Source organism: Halichoerus grypus, chromosome 3 (genome assembly GCF_964656455.1).
Source record: "Halichoerus grypus chromosome 3, mHalGry1.hap1.1, whole genome shotgun sequence".
Lineage (NCBI taxonomy): Eukaryota > Metazoa > Chordata > Mammalia > Carnivora > Phocidae > Halichoerus > Halichoerus grypus.
Window position 1 is genome coordinate 188,230,017 of NC_135714.1, and position 18,406 is coordinate 188,248,422.

At 37.1% G+C, this 18,406-nt stretch overlaps 1 protein-coding gene across 28 annotated transcripts in view; it reads left to right on the forward strand.

Moving 5' to 3' along the window:
* Window positions 1-16,641, forward strand: part of PCM1 (pericentriolar material 1) — an 80,750-nt gene extending 64,109 nt beyond the window's left edge. For 19 of the 28 annotated variants that reach the window (XM_078069709.1, XM_078069700.1, XM_078069705.1 and 16 more), the window contains 11 exons: window positions 99-232; window positions 2,530-2,664; window positions 5,323-5,520; window positions 7,156-7,218; window positions 7,471-7,606; window positions 7,905-8,065; window positions 10,484-10,559; window positions 11,101-11,357; window positions 12,989-13,081; window positions 13,171-13,288; window positions 16,146-16,641. In XM_078069709.1, coding sequence (XP_077925835.1) covers window positions 99-232; window positions 2,530-2,664; window positions 5,323-5,520; window positions 7,156-7,218; window positions 7,471-7,606; window positions 7,905-8,065; window positions 10,484-10,559; window positions 11,101-11,357; window positions 12,989-13,081; window positions 13,171-13,288; window positions 16,146-16,306 — 1,532 coding nt within the window. In that variant the 3' untranslated portion in view covers window positions 16,307-16,641. Of the gene's footprint in view, window positions 1-98; window positions 233-2,529; window positions 2,665-5,322; window positions 5,521-7,155; window positions 7,219-7,470; window positions 7,607-7,904; window positions 8,066-10,483; window positions 10,560-11,100; window positions 11,358-12,988; window positions 13,082-13,170; window positions 13,289-14,690; window positions 15,057-16,145 lie in introns of those variants that run through there. The other 9 variants (XM_078069710.1, XM_078069726.1, XM_078069723.1 and 6 more) reach the window with 2 other exon arrangements.
* Window positions 16,642-18,406: the final 1,765 nt, after the last annotated feature.

Consider the following 18,406-nt stretch of genomic DNA (forward strand, 5'->3'; position numbering starts at 1 on the left):
AAATCATCAGATTTTAATATTTAGAATTCTGAATAAATGTGTATTTATAATGTCACAGGGTTTATTTTGCTAACAAATCATTTTCTTTTTAAAAATAGAAACTCCTATTGAAAATCATGGTTCACAACAACCTGTAAGCGAAGTTTCTACTGTCCCATGTCCTAGAATTGATACTCAGCAGCTGGACCGGCAAATTAAAGCCATTATGAAAGAAGTCATTCCTTTTTTGAAGGTAAGCAGTAATTTTTTTAAAATAAATACTTTGCGTTTTGTTCTTTAATTCTTACAAAAGACTTCACTGTAGTAAATTCAGAAAATAACAGGTAAACAAAAGAAAGCTAAAAACACATCAGTTTCATCAGTTATTCTGTAAATTTATTTCCCGTTATTTGTAAAATATGTACTCACCTCCTGTAAGTTGTAAGAATGTGCATATGTTCATGTAGATAGATGGGTAGATATATTTGAGAGTTTGAAACCATTCCTTCAGGTGAGTTGACTTAAACTATGTAAGCGGTTACTTGCTTTCATCTTAGGCATAGATAAGTGTTGCCTTTTTTGTTTTACATTTTTATTTTATCATGAGTGATCCAATAAATACTCTTAAGCATGTCTTTTTTGGTAAAATTACGTATACGGCTAGCAATATTTATTTAGTATGTACAGTTACATTCTAAGGTTTAAAAAAATCTAAATGATTTAGGTTTATGCTTAGGGAATGCAGTCATCTACAGTTAGGAGATTTTATTGCTTTTACCATTTTGTGTCTGATTTAATTGATATCCCCTCATAAATATTCACTTACTAAATTTAGCATTTCAAAAAGTTTTTGAGGCCAACAAAATGAGTAGAACTAATGATCTGATTTTAACTATTTTGTTATGTCTCATTTCACTTCAAATCTTGACTTTCTTGGTAGGATCATAGAACTTCTTTGTTAATGTCAGCATTATATCCAGTCACCTAAGCTAGACTTCTTGACTCTCATACCCTCTATCACCAGTGAGTCAAAATTGATTTTCCCTTTAAGAGCAGTCACTTTTCCTTCCTCTCTCCAATAGCATAACCTTAATTCAGATCCTCATGTTTTGCCTAGACAGCTTGTCATGGTAGGCATGAAATGAATGTTACTAAGCAGACTCCCTAGCCTTCAAGAGATTTCACTACTGGACCTCGTATACTTCCCCAGCTCCCTCTCTCCCCACTCTCCATCTGGTCCCCTCACTCACTCACTCACTTCAGGTTACTCAACATTTCCTGTTCCTGCCATTGCAGTTTCATATATCAGCCCTTTGTACAAGTTGTCATTATTGAAAATATAAAATTCCTTCACTCTTTCTCTGCTTGGCAGAAATATCCTTTCTCCAGAGATAATTGTTGTTTCTAATATGCTGCCGTAACTCCTTGCAGAACCTAGTGTGTGCTGCTTCTAAGATACCAGTATATTCAGCAAGTAATGAGTGTCTCCCGTGAGCTGGCCACTGTGCCAGGTGATAAATAAGAAACAGTCCCTGGAATTAAAAAGTATCATCTGTTGGACAGTGCATAGCATGTAGTGATTGATTGTTCATGTATCTGACTTTTTCCTCTGGTATTTGATCTCTTGAAGACAAGGGACTATTGTCCTTTTTTTTTTTTTTTTAACTGCCTGCTCTGTCACATGATTTTTTAAAAAAACGACTTAATTCCTTCAATTTAAGGAACCTTAGAAATCATCTAGTTTAGCCACCTCACTTCATACATTTCTATAGAAAAAAAACCAGAACATGAGCTTGCCTGAGTAAAGGTTAGAAGACCTGCCCAAATGAGTTTAGTGGCCCAGAAGAGGGATGAGAACCTTGAGGTACTTGATGTGGGTGTTCGATGGACTCACCTCCAAAAGTGAACCATGATTTGGATTATTAGGTAGTTTGCACGTGCTTCTAAAGGAAGATGAAGGAGAAGAGGAGACGCCTAAAAAGGCTTGTTCGGAAAGTTAGGACAGTGGTTCTCAACTGGGGGTAATTTTGACCCTAAAAGCATTTTGTAGTGTCTACATACAGTTTTAGCTCTCAGGACTTGGGAGGGTGGAGGGTGCTTTTGGCATCTAGTGGGTGGAGGCCAGAGTGTGCTGCTGAACCTCCCGCACTGCACAGAATGTCCATAATGCTGAACGGGGCTGAGAAAGCGGAGGTTGAAGATGCATGAGGTGAGTTGTAAGAGTGCGGTTGGAATGAACTGAACTGCAAATGGGGAGACAGGCACTATGGTGACGAGGGCATGAGTAGTTCCCCTTAAGATACAGGAAGGAAGTAATGAAAAGTATTGAATCAGCTCGTTTCTTTTTACCGGCTGTTACCTGCTGTGGTGGGTCAAAAGGTACAAACCCCTTAACATGTGTAGTGCAGGAGTTTGGCTCTTACGAACAGATATTTCTAAACATGTATCTGAAAGTTGAGTAGCATCTATGCAAGAAAGAAGTCTCATGTGAACTAATATTTTTTAAACAATAGGTAAGTTTACATCCTAATCAACTAGGGTTTTTCTCAGGAGCACATGGATGAAGTATGCTCTTCTCAACTTCTAACTTCAGTAAGACGTATGGTTTTGACTCTCACCCAGCAAAATGATGAGAGCAAAGAATTTGTAAAGTTCTTTCATAAACAATTGGGAAGTATATTACAGGTAAGAGTTTATACTTGTATGACTTACCAACATATACCCTCTAGTTGGGATTTTTTTTTGCCATTTTCTGGCAATATGCAATTTATTCAAATAAATGTCCATTCTGGTATCCATTGGGGATGACATTTCAATACCTTTTTAGATTATTCCTTTATCTGGTTTAAAAAAAATATTGTATTATGGGGCGCCTGGGTGGCTCAGTCGTTAAGCGTCTGCATTCAGCTCAGGTCATGATCTCAGGGTCCTGGGATCAAGCCCCGCATTGGGCTCCCTGCTCAGTGAGGAGCCTCCTTCTCCCTTTCACTCTCCCCCTGCTCTCTCTCTCTCTCTAATAAATAAAATCTTTAAAAAAAAAATTGTATTAGGGCCTATGTCTTCCTTTGACTCTCTCATCTCTAAGGCCTAGCCAAACTATAATAAAATTTTGTCTTGATTTTTCTCCTACCCAGTAAGAACATTTCAAGGTTGTTGTTTAGGAAGTATTCTATGATATTTTCTAAAATAATTTTTTTCCAGTGTGGGAAATTTTAGAAACCAGAAACCATCTGTTGATTGTAGAGACTTCTTAGGCTGTAATAGTAACTTTAAATTAATGTTAAGGTCATGATTCTCAACTGGGGGCAATTTTGCAATGCCCGCAGACATTTGTCACACAGGCAGAAAGTGGGTGGTACTAACATCCTGTGGCATGTTAATAGTGCTGAGGTGGATCCCTTTGTTAAGTAAGGATACCTTACTTCATATAATAAACATCTTTACAGTTCAGTACACTGATTTGTTTTCCCATGGAGATAGTTCAGTGATGTGTATTATTACTCCAAACTAGGAAATATGTTTTTCTTTTCATCTTTATTACAAAAATTTCCCATAAAACTGTTCCTTACTTCCTATTCCTGTGTTTAAATTGGTTTTAGAGAAAGTATTATCACTTTGTCTAATAATAACTTTTAAAACCCGAGGCTTGATGCAAATTTCCATCACTATAATTTTCCATTTTGTTTTTATTAAGGTAAAGTATAAATTCAATAATAGGTTTTAAGTCATGCTGGCTCTATTTAATCTAATTGTAACTAACACATAATCTATAAGGACTGTAAGACATCTCTCTTGTTATGCAGTTTAAAAATGTTTAGGATAATTTTTAGATAAATATGTTTTTATAACTTTAAGTAGTTAGTTTATTCCTACAGAAAGAAAGAACTCCATTCTAGAATCAGGCTCAAAGAGAAATCCTTTATAATTAAATATTTTTGTTTCTCAAGATCTATGCAATCCTCCCTCAGTTTTGGCTACTGTTACATAATTGAGACAGATGCCAAAGTATTAGTTTGAAAGTAAGATTTTTTTCTGAGAAAATCTGGCTGCTTTTCTTATATCCCATTCCTGATTTTTTTTTTTTTTTTTCCACAAAGGGACCTAGAGAAGAATAAAGATTAGTTGACAGTAAATCTTGCCCAGACTACTGAAAATTTTTCATGAGGTAGAGCTTAAAATACTATCTTCTACTTTTTTCTCTAAGAAACCTATTCAGTGAATTTTTTTTTTTTTTTATGAGGCAGCCACATTTGCACTTCTTCCACAATTATGCTAGATGAGGTGGTTTTTTGGAGGGAGGAGACACAGAACATAGTTGTTTGCTGGTTTTCAAAATGCATAGTCCATATTTTTAGGAAGAAAAAGAAATGCAGTTTTATAAAAAATGTCTAGAATATAGCTGACTTATTTATTTGATGATGCTGTATTTCAACTTGAATAGGACTAACGTGTGCTTTTAAATTGATTCTGAAGAAAAAGTTTAAATTAGAATGACTGCCTGGCTTATATAAAATGGGGGAACTTGAAAGTACTCTGATGTTAACATTGAGAAAGGGAGGACTTCGTATTTTCCTCCTGGGCACCTCAGCTTCTCACTGTGGTAAATATGTATCCCCTGGTTTACTCATTTGTGGCCACCAGTTCTATTAATTAGGGACTAAATCTATGGATGATCACCTGCCCTGTTCTTTTCGTTTTGTATACTCTTTAGAGGAGACTGGCATGATTCCTACTTAGGTTAATATCACTAAAGAATATTACTGTCTTGGGCACCTGGGTGGCTCAGTCAGTTAAACGTCCCAACTCTTGGTTTCCGCTCAGGTCATGGTCTCAGGGTCCTGAGATCAAGCCTCATGTAGGGCTCTATGCTCAGTGGGGAGTCTGCTTGAGATTCTCTCCCTCTCCTTCTGCCCCTCCCCCTGCTCATGCGTTCTCTCTCTCTCTCAAAATAAATAAATAAATCTTTAAAAAAAAGAATGGGATGCCAGGGTAGCTCAGTCGGTTAAGCGTTTGCCTTTGGCTCATGTCATGATCCCAGGGTCCTGGGTTCAAGTCCCGCATCGGGTTCCCTGCTCAGTGGGGAGCCTGCTTCTCCCTCCAGCTGCTCATGCTCTCTCACTCTCAATCTTTCTCCCTGAAATAAATAAATAAAATCTTAAAAAACAAATACTACTCTTTGTGTAGTAATCTTAGCCATTAATTTTAGCTTTTTTCATACTAAAAATAATAAAATTGTTTTTCCCTAGGTAAGTATTGTAATTTAAACTTGTTAATCCTCTGTATTGCTCTACCCACATTGAAGTTTACTATAATCTTAAAATTACATGGTTTATCTTTGAATAGGATTCACTGGCAAAATTTGCTGGCAGAAAACTGAAAGACTGTGGAGAAGATCTTCTCGTAGAGATATCTGAAGTGTTGTTTAATGAATTGGCTTTCTTCAAGCTCATGCAAGATTTGGATAACAATAGTATAACTGTCAAGCAGAGGTGCAAAAGGAAAATAGAAGCAGCTGGAGTGATACAGTCCTATGCCAAAGAGGTAAATGACATTCATTTTGAATTTAGGAGTAGTTATAATTAGCATTAAAATATATTGCTTGATCATTATTAACTAAAACCATACTTGACCTCAGCTAACGTATTTTCTAAGTAATAGCAGTTAATCAGATTACCTGAATCAGTACATATGCTAGCCACATACTGAATCTCAGCTGTGACAGCAGTGGCTAAAAGATCAGGAATGCAGACAGGAATTGGTGACAGGAATTATCAGCTGTCTTACATTGTTGTCACTCACGTCTCCAGAGAAGAGAGGAGGCCTGGGATCCTGTCCTTGACCAGCTGTCTGCAGTAGCTATTTCAACCCTGACAGATCTCAGATCTACCAGGTGTATTTATCACCCCAACCAACACACATGCTTGTTTACAAGTTAGGACTTTGGTTGCACATCTCAGTAGCTTCTTATACCTTATTAAATTAGTTTGATCACATATGAACTTGGATGGGATTCTTCCCCTTAACTTGAGGCATACCAGAAGGTTTCTCCCTTAGACCTTTCCCTCCTCTTGACTCTCTAATCATGAGAAGGCACGTCAAGACCCAAAACAGAAAGAGATAACCCTTCTCCCTGAAATCTAAAGTAGATAAAGTCAAGCCATCCACTTCACACTTTTCTTAATATTTTCACTCTAGACATAGATAGGTTTCAGTTCATTTCAGTCATTGCCAAGAGCTTGAAGAAAATAAAACAGGATAAAACCATAATGAATGATTGGAAAGACTACTTTAAGATAGGCAGTCTCATGAGGCTGTTTGAGTGGGTGAAGTATGAACTAAGGCAAGAAAGGAGTTTATAATGAAGATGAAAGGGAAGAACATTCCAGGCAGAGAGAAGTATAAGTTCAAAGACTCTGAGACAGGATTGAGCAGTTTGGAGAACCTATAGAAGGCCAGGGTAGCAGGAACACCTCATCAGAGGTGAGAGTGTAGGAGATGAGGTCACCTAGGTAGGTAAGGCCAAACTATGGGGCCTTAGCAACAGCGGTAAGGACCTTCTATTTGATTTTATTCTAAGCATGATGGAAACCCATGGGAAATTTTGAAATAGAGGAGGGACATAATCTCATGTGCAGTAAAAAGATTGGTCTAGATACCATGTTGTATAAGAATTGTAGGAGAGGAGATAGAAGCAGAGACGAGTTTTAAGACCGTTGGCAGTAGTGCAGGTAGGAAATGATGTGACTTAGCTCCGAGTGCGCACCAGCAGATCCATTTTGACGATTGAGTCAATGAGGCATTCTTATGGTTTAGATGTGGATAATACAGGTAGAGTCCAGGCTGCTTCCTGGTGTCTGACTTGTGCATGGGGTACATGAAGGGCCATTTACTGAGATTGGGAAGACTGAGGAGGCTGGGGTTTGGGGAGGGAGGAGTCAAGGTTTTTGTTCTGGAATTAGTGAATTTGAGATGCTCATTATTCAGGGAGATGTCTGGTAAGCAATGTTGATTTTTGGCTAATTTAAAAGATTTCAATGAAAGAGTTGAATTTACATTTCTAAAAAAGCATTCAACTCTTTGGACTGTGGTCAAAAACTGCAGCATTTGTTAAAGTTACTGAGTATCTAAGTATAATGCTGAAAGGTCACCCCTAAATTCTGTTTAATTTGCTTATAGGCCAAAAGGATTCTTGAAGGAGATCATGGCTCACCTGTTGGAGAAATTGATGATGAAGACAAAGTAAGTGGCTAATTAATTTGTGCCTAAAAACAATGCTTTTGGGACAAAAGAGAATAACTTTAATAGCTTTTACCTTAATGTTTGAGAGAAAGCTTTATCATCAAATGGCCTTTCTTCTGACAAAATTTTATTTTCTCTTAAAAATAACAACTTTTTGTATTTTTTATTAGATCATGACTATTTTTGTGATGAGCTTACTATATACCTTTTAAAATGTATTTTAAGGAATTCATTACGTGTATTTGTGGCTAGGACAAGGATGAAACTGAAACAGTTAAGCAGACTCAGACATCTGAGATGTATGTTGATGACGGTCCCAAAAATGTGAGATCGGATGTTTCTGATCAAGAGGAAGATGAAGAAAGTGAAGAATGTCCGGTGTCTATTAGTAAGTGTAAAGGCTCTGTACTGGGTTTATACGTTGGCTCTTTATAGGTCACTTATCCAAACATTTGGGTGGATTGTAATGAATGTAGAGTTAGGTGTCCAACAACTCTGAACGGTCTGGTGTGGCCCTGACCAGATGCCCTGTCCTTTCTGCACCACAGTGTTCTACCGCCTACTGTTCGGAAGCTTTCAGATATTGTATGTAAAGGACTTGGGCAATGCAGGAATGCAGTACATGGTAGCTGCTCTTAAGATTTAGTGCTGAAAATTTACTAAAAACTGTGTATTAATCAACTTAGACTTGTCCAAAGCTGAAACTCAGGCTTTGACTAATTATGGAAGTGGAGAAGATGAGAATGAGGATGAAGAAATAGAAGAATTTGAAGAGGGACCTGTGGACGTCCAGACTTCACTTCAGGCTAACACCGAAGCTATAGAAGAAGCTGAACACGATGATCAGGTATCCCAGTCCACACTAGCACATCTTCCCCAATCTTCTTTAACTCCTGAAGGCAGATCCTTTTTAAGGATGTCAGAATTTACAGCTTCCCTATTCTCGTTTTCATGAATAAACAAATCTTTTTAATATCCTTACTGAAATCTCAATCAAACACTAGTTTATTTTTATATTTAGCAATGCTTATATATAAAGCACTTTTAATCTTTTTTTGGGGGGTGGGGGGTCAACCTACCTAGAAGATCTGGATTTTTCATGTATCTTTATGTATTTCCTAGTCATACATGGAAACAGTATATAACAAAAATCATTCCCTTTCCTACCTCCACCTCATCTTGTCCCATAGGTAGCACTTTGTATGATTTCTTTGGTTACATAACTCTGTATTTCTGAATAGTATGACATTCTCTGTTGACTTCCTATTATAGTAGGTGAAGACTTTTAGGTCACTTAATTACTCCTCATTTAATTATATTAATCCTATCCTCCTCATTCAGTTGTATCTTTTGCTTAAATCTACATTTAACCGTAGATCTAAACAAACTACATAAATATTACCTACTGTTGAACTAAGCAAATACTGTTTATTGCTTAGTCTCATACATTTTTTTCACTTGAAATTAATAATTGTCTCCATTTTTTATTTGCCTGATTTTCTTTGACCACATACCCAAGTCTTTGTTCTGCCCAACAACAGCTGTACAAACGTCTCAGGGGACTTTTCTGCGTGTACCCGTTTGTCAGTTTGTCCTTCCTGCTCCATCCTGGCTTTGCTCTTCATTAGACCTGCTCACTAGCTAGCAGCCTGGGAATCCCCTTTGTCATTCTTTATTCCATCTGTTTCTGGAATCCAGTCTTGTCCTCCTTTTGCCTCATTTTGGTAGAGCACATTTCTAGTACCTCTCTGAGAAAGAGTGCATGAAAGATAAATATTTTGAGACTTTACAGGTCTAAGAAAATCTTAAATTCTTCCATGTTGAAACATTTCAGTGCCTCTGCTGAGAAGGCTGATGCCTTTTTCAGTTCTGATTCTTTGTATTCTTTTTTCTTGCCCACACTAGAGCTCTCCCCCCTGGAGTTCTGAAGTGTTACAGTGATAGACATTGTTGTGTGTCTTTTTTCATTCACTATACTGAGTACTCATTGGGTCTGTAAGCAGTCAATAACCATGTCCTTTATTTTGGTAAATTTTCTTTTTTTGTATTGCTTCCCCACCATTTTATCCTTTCATTCCTCTTGGAATTAATATTATCAGACATTATTACCCCTCATGGGTTGATTTTCTGATTTTCTTTTCTCTTCCTTTTATCGTCCCCTTGCTTTTTTTGTTTTACTTTCTGGGAGATTTCTTTGACTAATAACTTACATGAATGTCATATTTTTAATTTCTAAAGACTTTTATTTTCTGATTACTTTTTTATAGCATGCTATTAGTTCAAAGAAGCACTGTCTTCTCTTACCCACCTGGATGGAGGCTTTCTTCAAATTTCTGTGGTACCTTCAGTGTTAATGCTAAAAAATGATACACCAGAAAGCTGGTTGGGGTTGTTCTGGGTTTCACTGTAGGGCGCTTGGGTAGATAGCTTTTTGACACAAAATCCCAAATGTTTTTACCTATTGGTCTTTTCTCTGGGGTGGTTTGTTTCTCCAAAGAAGGGTCTTCCATTCTCCTCTTGCTGGGGAGGAGGTATTTATACCTCCTTGGCTGCCTGTGTTCAGGAGCTCGATGTGGGAGTGGTGCTGAGGGTCCCATCACTATACAGACTTGGGCTGAATCCTTCTGTTTTCAGCATGACATTTTATCCTGTCCTCATCTGTGCTTTCTGCACCCCACCCTTACCCGTGGCAACCCCCGGGTCTGAGGCTCACTAGTTCAGTTTTACCAAAATCTCCCATTTTCTGTTAAAGTTGGGGGAGGGAACCTCGATGTTTGCATTTTCTTTTAACAGCTTCAGAGAACCACCAGCACCACCCTCTTTTCATCCACCACTGTATTCCTCTTCCAAGCATGAGGTGAATCTGATTTTGTTTTCTCCTGCTGCTGAAGGCACTTGGCTTTATCTTTCTCCCCTCCTGGTCAGTTCTTCTTCCATTCACTTAACATCTACATATAAATGGGTATCTTTTAGTTTCTTTCAAGATAGAGTCTGATTTGAAAAAAAAGAAAATTTAAAAAAATAGTGGAATCCATAATACTCTAGTTCTCTATTATTTTGAGGTTAAGAAGAAAATGAAACATTTTACTTAGCCATCTTAAAGTTTCAACTACAGCCTCCTTCTTGAAACACTTTCAGAAGATATTTTTAAATTCCCTTGTATGAAGGTCTCAGGTTGGACAGACACTATACACTCCTAACCATCTCCTATATAATGGCCATATATTTTAGGCCCTGCTATTAAGACATCACTTTTTCCTTCTAGGTACTACAACATGGCTTTGAAAAATCAGGAGAAAGCAAAAATGTCTCATCAGAACAAGAACCCACTACTAGTAAAGGCAAGAAATCTAAATCTAAAGAAATCAATTTTAAGATTATTTAAAGTGCCCTTTATGTGCTTAAAAGCTAAAGAAAAAAAAATCTAAATTCTTAGCTAATGTAAGTTTGAAGGTATTTTGGACCTGAGGTATGTCTTTTCTTCTTCCCCTAAATCCTTTATAGAAAACACGAGGGCTTTGTTTCTGCAAACAGCTGCTCAAGAAAAGTTGACAAATAATAAAACACACAGAAAAAATCTTCAAAGAAAACCTCTTTAGATACAAACATGGGGGATTTTTTTCGAATACCCGTTCCTGGGTATTACTCATGAATATCATACTTCATTAGAAATTGGGTGGATTTCAGGAATTTGATTTTTAAAACATCCCCAGATGAATCTGATCAACTAGTTTTAGGAATCATTGATAAGGAAAATTTGTAGTTGTCTTTTGAGTCTTAAAGGTCTTGATTACTCATTCATACATACTGTCTATTTGGTATAATAGTGAAATTTAACAACTGTTGCATTACACTAAAGTTAAGACTTTCTTTTGATGACAGATGACCAAGATAGCACTCCTGTGAAACCCTGTTACCTCAATATCTTGGAAAACGAGCAACCTTTAAATAGCGCTGTCCAGAAGGACTCTCCCACTACCATTGATTCATCTAAACAGCCTAACCCTTTGCCTTTACCTTTAACTGAAATTGAAACCTTGGTGCCTACAGTCAAAGAAGTTAAATCTGCTCAGGAAACTCCTGAGAGCTCTCTGGCTGGAAGTCCTGATACTGAATCTCCGGTGTTAGTGAATGACTATGTATGTATCATCTACATTTCATTTCTATGCGGATTTCTTCCTTTTCAGGTTAACATTTTCAGTCTGTAAACCACAGACTGTGTTTAGGTTTGTTTGTGTTTGTGTTTAGAAACTGCCAAAAAAAATTTCTTACTTAAACTTAGTTTACACTTGAACAGTAGGGTGATAGTGAATTAAGATGATCATGTATCAAAACCTAAAAGCTGTTCTACTTTTTATAAGTTTATGACCCAGATTTTGAGTTTTAGGTGGCAACCTTGAGAGAGTTCAAGTTCAGACCCGAACAGATGATGTGTGAATCATCATTAATCTCTTACAGTGCCCAGGCTTGACATCTCAACAATTTTAGAACATTTCATAAATCTTTGATAAACCTAAAAGTTTACGGTGTGACAGCAGTAGACTCCTTACCGTAAATGACGGAAATATATGGTAGCAAATCTGTACCTTAGGATGTAGGTAGGTAAGCTGAGTTTTACTCTGGATGTTTTTGTTTCACTTTAATTTTATAGCATGTAGGTTATATTTTGGATCTTGGATTGTTTTATATACTTTCTCTTGTTGGCAAAAATTGAATTTATAACAGTGTACTTTTAGATCTAAATAGAGTGTTTCATTTTTTTTTTAATTAACATTAGTTTTCCTCCTAAAGATAGAGTTACAATTATGATTTCCTAATTTCTCAGAAAGGAAGCCTATAATATTTCAAAACCATTACTAGAAAGAGTAATTTAACCATTTTGATGGCTGCACCAACAGTGAAATTAGCATTTACAACTCTGAAAGTTACCTGTTAGACTTATTCTTACTGTAATTTAATGAGTGCATAGAGTTGCTCTAGGAGGCAGTCAAGTGAAATTAACTTAAAGTTTGATTATAGAGGGACTTGAATTTGAAATTTAGGCAGGGGACACTACTGAAGGTCTTTGCGCAAGAAAGTCAAATGGCCAAAGTCATGGTTTTTGAAGATGAATCTGATGACTGATGGCTGTTGTCAAGGATGCTGCATTAGGAGGCTCCCTTACCACAGGAACCAAGTACAAGCTTAATGAGAGAGCTGGGTGAGAAATGTTGACAGAAGAGGAAAAATCTAAGGTTTCTACTTGGGTAATTGGTAAAATGATACTATTAAAAATCAGAAAGGAGAACTAGGAGAATAAAAGAATTCAAGTTTCAGACACTGAAGTGATCACAAAAGTGAGTTATTAGATTCATACCTCATCTTTCTCAGCTTCCACGGAGTTGATACTGAAAGCCTGTATGTAAATTCCGCTGGATACACTCTGATGTGTTCCGTAAACATTATCAGGAAACCAGAGTTGTTCTTCTGAATGTTTTAGCCCTCAGCGTAACTACTGTTTCTTCCTTTAACCTGTATAAGCTGGCTCTTTTTTCAAATGGGGACAGAAACGCTCAACAGTATGCCCCACAGCTGCAAGTACATGGCCCTTCCTGTGCACTCCAGCTTTGCTTTATTCATAGAGCTGAACACAGAAAAAAACCAAATAGGACAGAATTACTGATGTATACTTGTATATACGAATCCATTTTATCCTTGGCATGGATGACTTTAAAGACTTAGATCCAGAGATAGAGTGGATTGCCTTCATTAAATATAATTTACCTTACAGGAAGCAGAATCTGGTAACATAAGTCAAAAATCTGATGAAGAAGACTTTGTGAAAGTTGAAGATTTACCACTTAAACTGACAATATATTCAGAGGTATTTTGCTCTCTTTAATTAAACTTGTCTTTATATGACAAATACTACTGGGATGAAAACTGATTTTCAGTTTTTTCTTCATTCCAAAGGCAGATCTAAGAAAGAAAATGGTAGAAGAAGAACAGAAAAACCATTTATCTGGTGAAATACTATGTGAAATGCAGGTTGAAGAATTAGCTGGGAATTCTCAGACACTAAAGGAACCTGGTAAGAGTTACACCATATCATATTGAAAAATTAATGAACCTTGATACCATCAGTTTGTTTTTTAAATCCACTACTAGTACTTGGAAGATTTAATCCAAATATTGGAAGGGAAGCATAATTCTGTAAAAAGTCTAGATCTGTTGCCTAATTTATAAAGTGATACTATCAGGTAATTTTTTTATGTTTTTAAAATCTTGAGTTTTAGCAAGGTAACAGAAGCACAATTTTAAGAAGGAAAGGTACAAAAGAATTCATGATAAACTGGCGGGAGCCCATTTCTTTTAACTATTGGTTTTTAGTTCCTTTGGATGAGACCCTCTGTATCTCTAAATGATATTCTTATTTTTCTTAATTTAAAAAATTCAGAAATCTCTTGTCTTCCCTATGAAAAGTGAGCATTTGGACCTATCCTTTCACTATTATTTTTGGTTTTTCTCTGTGCTACCTTTGTTATTTTAAATATATATGTTTTATAGTTCCATCAACATCAACTTTGGTCATTACTCAGCTGCCACTCCCTTTTTCTTCTGCTTTCTCTATTCAGTTTTACTCATCTTCTTTTTTTTTTTTTTTTTTAAAGATTTTATCCATTTATTTGACAGAGACGCAGTGAGAGAGGGAACACAAGCAGGGGGAGTGGGAGAGGGAGAAGCAGGCCTCCCGCCGAGCAGGAAGCCCGACGCGGGACTCGATCCCAGGACCCTGGGATCAGGACCTGAGCCGAAGGCAGATGCTCCACAACTGAGCCACCCAGGCGCCCCAGTTTTACTCATCTTCTTACATTAAAGTTATAAAACCAAACACACATATTTGTAACTGTAATAGTTAAAACTTCTTTACTTTTTCTGAAGACCATTCTGTGTAAACATGACTCACTGCAGAGTCAAGTGATAATCCCAGATTTCCTTCTTTATGGATCTAATAGCACAACCCCTGGGCCACTCAGAGGAGAATGTGTCTTGCATCAAAATCAAAGATTTTCTTTTTGTTATTCTTTATCAATTCATCAATTTTTGTTTTTCCTAGAAATGGGTGAAGGGCAGACTAAATATCAAACCTTCAACGAACCTCACCTGCGCCCCTCCTAGTGGGTCCAGGCTGAGCCCCGCCCCCCTTCCTTGCACCTCCATCTGCTTTGAGCATTCCAGGGATTTGTTGTCTCCAGGCCTGCTCTCCCTCATAGCCACTCTTCTTGGTCAGCATTTAGTTAGTTTCATAGTTTTTTTTTTTCTGGTGGAGTTTTAAGAGACAGGAAGTATCTGTTCAGTCTGCCATCTTCAAACAGAAACCCTCACTTTATAACTTTATGCTAAAAGTTTTAATGTATGAGAACAATAATAAATTCTAGTAAGTAATGTCTTAATTCAGTAATTTATAGTGCATTAATTATTCTGTTTTTCAGAAACAGTGGGAGCCCAAAGCGTATGAGATGTCTTCAGAGGCTCATCTGACTCGCTTTACATAGTCAATGCATATATGAACATGGCACCAAATAAACATCTGTTTTGATCTGTATAAAAATGTAAATTAGTTTGACACTGCATTCTTGATAGGTGTGCTAATTTCTGCCCCTGGCAGTTTAAAACATCAGAAACTGAATTCTGGACAGATTGAAGCCTTGATACACTGTGGGGTTGTTTGTTTTTCTTCTTTCTTTTTTTTTTTTCTTTTTCTTTTGTCTTCATTTTTTCTTTTTTCTCCCCTTGTTTTGTTTGGTATCGTTAAATTTAAGATGTAGTTTTAAATAAAGTTTGGACTTACCTGTAAAGTACCTTTTTTGGAAATTATGTTGAATGCTATGCAATAAGTCACTGTTCAATGTGGTTAGGAGATTTAGAGAAGAGCAAGAGTTAGAGAAATACAGAATTTAATATAAAGACCAGCCATCAGGCCAGGCTTCCCAATAATATCAGTGTTACTGCTGTTGGGTCTAGATACCTGCATATCTTACTCCTGTGCAAGAATAGGGCAAGTTATAAAGGTATCCTGGATATTGGTGAAGTTATTATAGAATATAAATATTCTCTTCAAATTGGGTAAATTTAGAACACTTAGAACTTACATAATTATCAGATAAATATTTTCCAGAATTCAGTTGCTATCTATGTTGCCATGTTCTTTAAAAAAAAAAAAAAAAAAGGTGTTATATAATTAGGGAGTATTCCTGCACAAACAAGTAACACTGTGATTAATTTTACGTGAAAAACCAAACTGTTCCAAGTAGGGATTATAGAACTAAATTTTATGTACCAGAATATTAAGGCTCTGCATACCTTCAGACAAACTTGCGTTTTGAGATAGCAGTTGATTCTGTGTATGGTAACAGAGAAGCAGATTTGCAGATGAAGTATTAAGTAGTAAACATCTATGGGATATCTTTATCACCAAGTAAATCAGTTTTTCAAAAGGTGAATTACCTTTAGATCGCAAACTTGCCATATACCCAAGTAAGGCTTCACAGAGCCAGTTAACAGTCTTACAGGTTTTTTGTTAAATAAAATACATAGAATTAGTTTCAATTAGTAGTATTTGAAATTTATTAACAATTTACTGAAATACCGCATAAGAAAAGAAGTTGGTTGGTATTCCTTTAAAATTCTTAGTTGCATTATACTTCAGTGTAAAATTATAACACCTAATCAGGGAGTGTTAAATGAGGAATTTCCCTATGAGGACATTCACTGTATTGCTAATTAATTTAAATTATGTGAGGTATCGATCTCCAACATTAATAAAAGAAAACCTATTCAGAGAACTATCATTCAGAATCAGGAATTCTTACCCAGTTGGCCTGGGAAACTGAAACAATAAATTAGATTATATGTATACTCAAGTTCTATACTTGTATGTTTTCTAGACTCTGAACAGACAGGGGAGAATTTCATGTTGGCACTCAAGCCGAGCCTTACACATATTACGGCCGTGTCTCTCTACATGCAGATTAAAGTTCGGTCCAGTGGAAGACCGGTACTTCTGAGTTCTTTTCCCAGCACCTACGAACCTTATCTCACTGACTGACTTAAGTTATAGCTGCTGTCATGTACTGTTGTTTTCTATTTTAGAAGATAATTCCGCTTTAAAATACCTGGGGCTGAAGATCAGATAACTTGTTTTACCCTTAGTAACTACTGCTCAAAGGTTAAGCATTAATATTTGTTAATTTTTAAGGTGAAACTTGGGTAATAGATAAAAAAGGGAGAAAAGGTGAAAATGAGTGAGAGAGAACCTGTGCAGGTTGACAGAATGCTTAACAATAGTGAGCTCACCAGACTGGGCAGTACTCTTTGTATTTTGTGACATTCACTCTGGGTACGTGCGTTTTCACTGTGAATAAATGTCTATCCTCCATACAACCATGAACTGCATTTTCATTTAAACTGACAATCATTTATGCCTTAGAAATTATTCCAGAATTATGGCTTATTTAACAATTTTAAATGTAAAAAAACAGAACAAAAAACCAACCAAACAAAAAAAATAAAAGACATAAAAAATAGTGACATAACAACTAGCCAGGGAGGAGACTTCTCAAACTCAAGCCCATTTTTCTTCCATTGTAGCTGTAGTCTATTATTTCTTAATTGTATCTACTTCATATACTATGTAGAGAATACTCTCATATTTACCCAAAGTTAGCCTGGCATGTTTCTTGTTTATTGTCCCATTTTACTTAATATGGTTTGTTCGTGACCCGTGAGAAATAATTGGCTCTGGATATCACATATGGCTGAGACAAACATGGTACAAACATGGCTGCCCAGTTGCCTTGTCCAGAGGGGCCGTCATTTCTTGTTCTCGCCAGAGAGCTCTAGTCACTGCATTAATGTTGGCCGTCTTTATACATCTGGTTGCTTCCTCAGCATCACTGGTGTCTCTGCTTGGCTCATTTCCCATTAAGGAACAGAGGGGAATCCTATGTCTTTAAATACTTTGATTCATACAAAGTTTTAAGTTCATCTGCCCAGACTCAGAACAACCCCAGGCCAGCAATTTACAGAAAGTTATGATATGGATATTTTGGAAACGAATTGCATTATAAAGCTTGAGTTCGAGTTCTCTCCTATATACCTAATTAATGTACAGACAGTCCCCAACCTAATGATGGTTGGAATTACGATTTTTCAACTCGATGGTGTGAAAGTAGTACAGGCATACATCGGAGATCCTACAGGTTTGGTTCCAGACCACTGCAATACAGTGAGTTGAGTAAATTTTTGTGGTTTCCCAGGGCATTTTTATATAAAAGTTTCTGTTTACACTATACTGTAGTCTGGTGACTACAGGGTCCTGGGATCGAGCCCCACATCAGGCTCCCTGCTCAGCGGGGAGCCTGCTTCTCCCTCTCCTGCTCCCCCTGCTTGTGCTCTGTGTCAAATAGATAAAATCTTTAAAAACGAAACCAGTGCTAACCATCATCTGAGCTTTCAGCAAGTTATGATCATTTTGCTGGTGGAGGGTCTTGCCTGGATGTTGGTGGCTGCTGACTGATCACGTGTGGTGGCTGCTGAAGGCTGGGCTGGCCATGGCAATTTCTTAAAATAAGGCATCAATGAAGTTTGCCCACATTGGTGGACTTCCTTTCTCTCTAGCATACTCTGCTGTTTGATAGCATTTTACCCACAGAACTTCTTCCAAAACTGGAGTCAATCCTCTCAAGCCCTGCTGTTGCTTTACCAACTAAGTTGTTGATGTAATTTTCTCAATCTTTTGTCATTTCAACCGTCTTCACAGCATCTGCCCCAGGAGTAGATTCCATCTAAAGAAACCCACTTTCTCTGCTCACCCATAAGAAGCAGCTCCTCATCCGTTCAAGTTTGATGAGGTGGCAGCGGTTTAGTCCAGTCAGTCACACAGCTCCACTTTTTTTAAGATTTTATTTTTAAGTAATCTCTATACTCAACATGAGGCTTGAACTTACAACCCCAAGATCAAGAACTGCATGCTCTACTAAGTCAGCCAGGCACCCCCTCGGGCTCCACTTCTAGTTCTCTTATTCCTACCACATCCGTAGTTACTTCTTCCACTGAAGTCTTGAACCCCTTAAGGTCCTCCTTGAAAGTTGGAATCAACGTCTTTCAAACTTGTGTTAACACTGATATTTTGACCTCTTCCCATGAA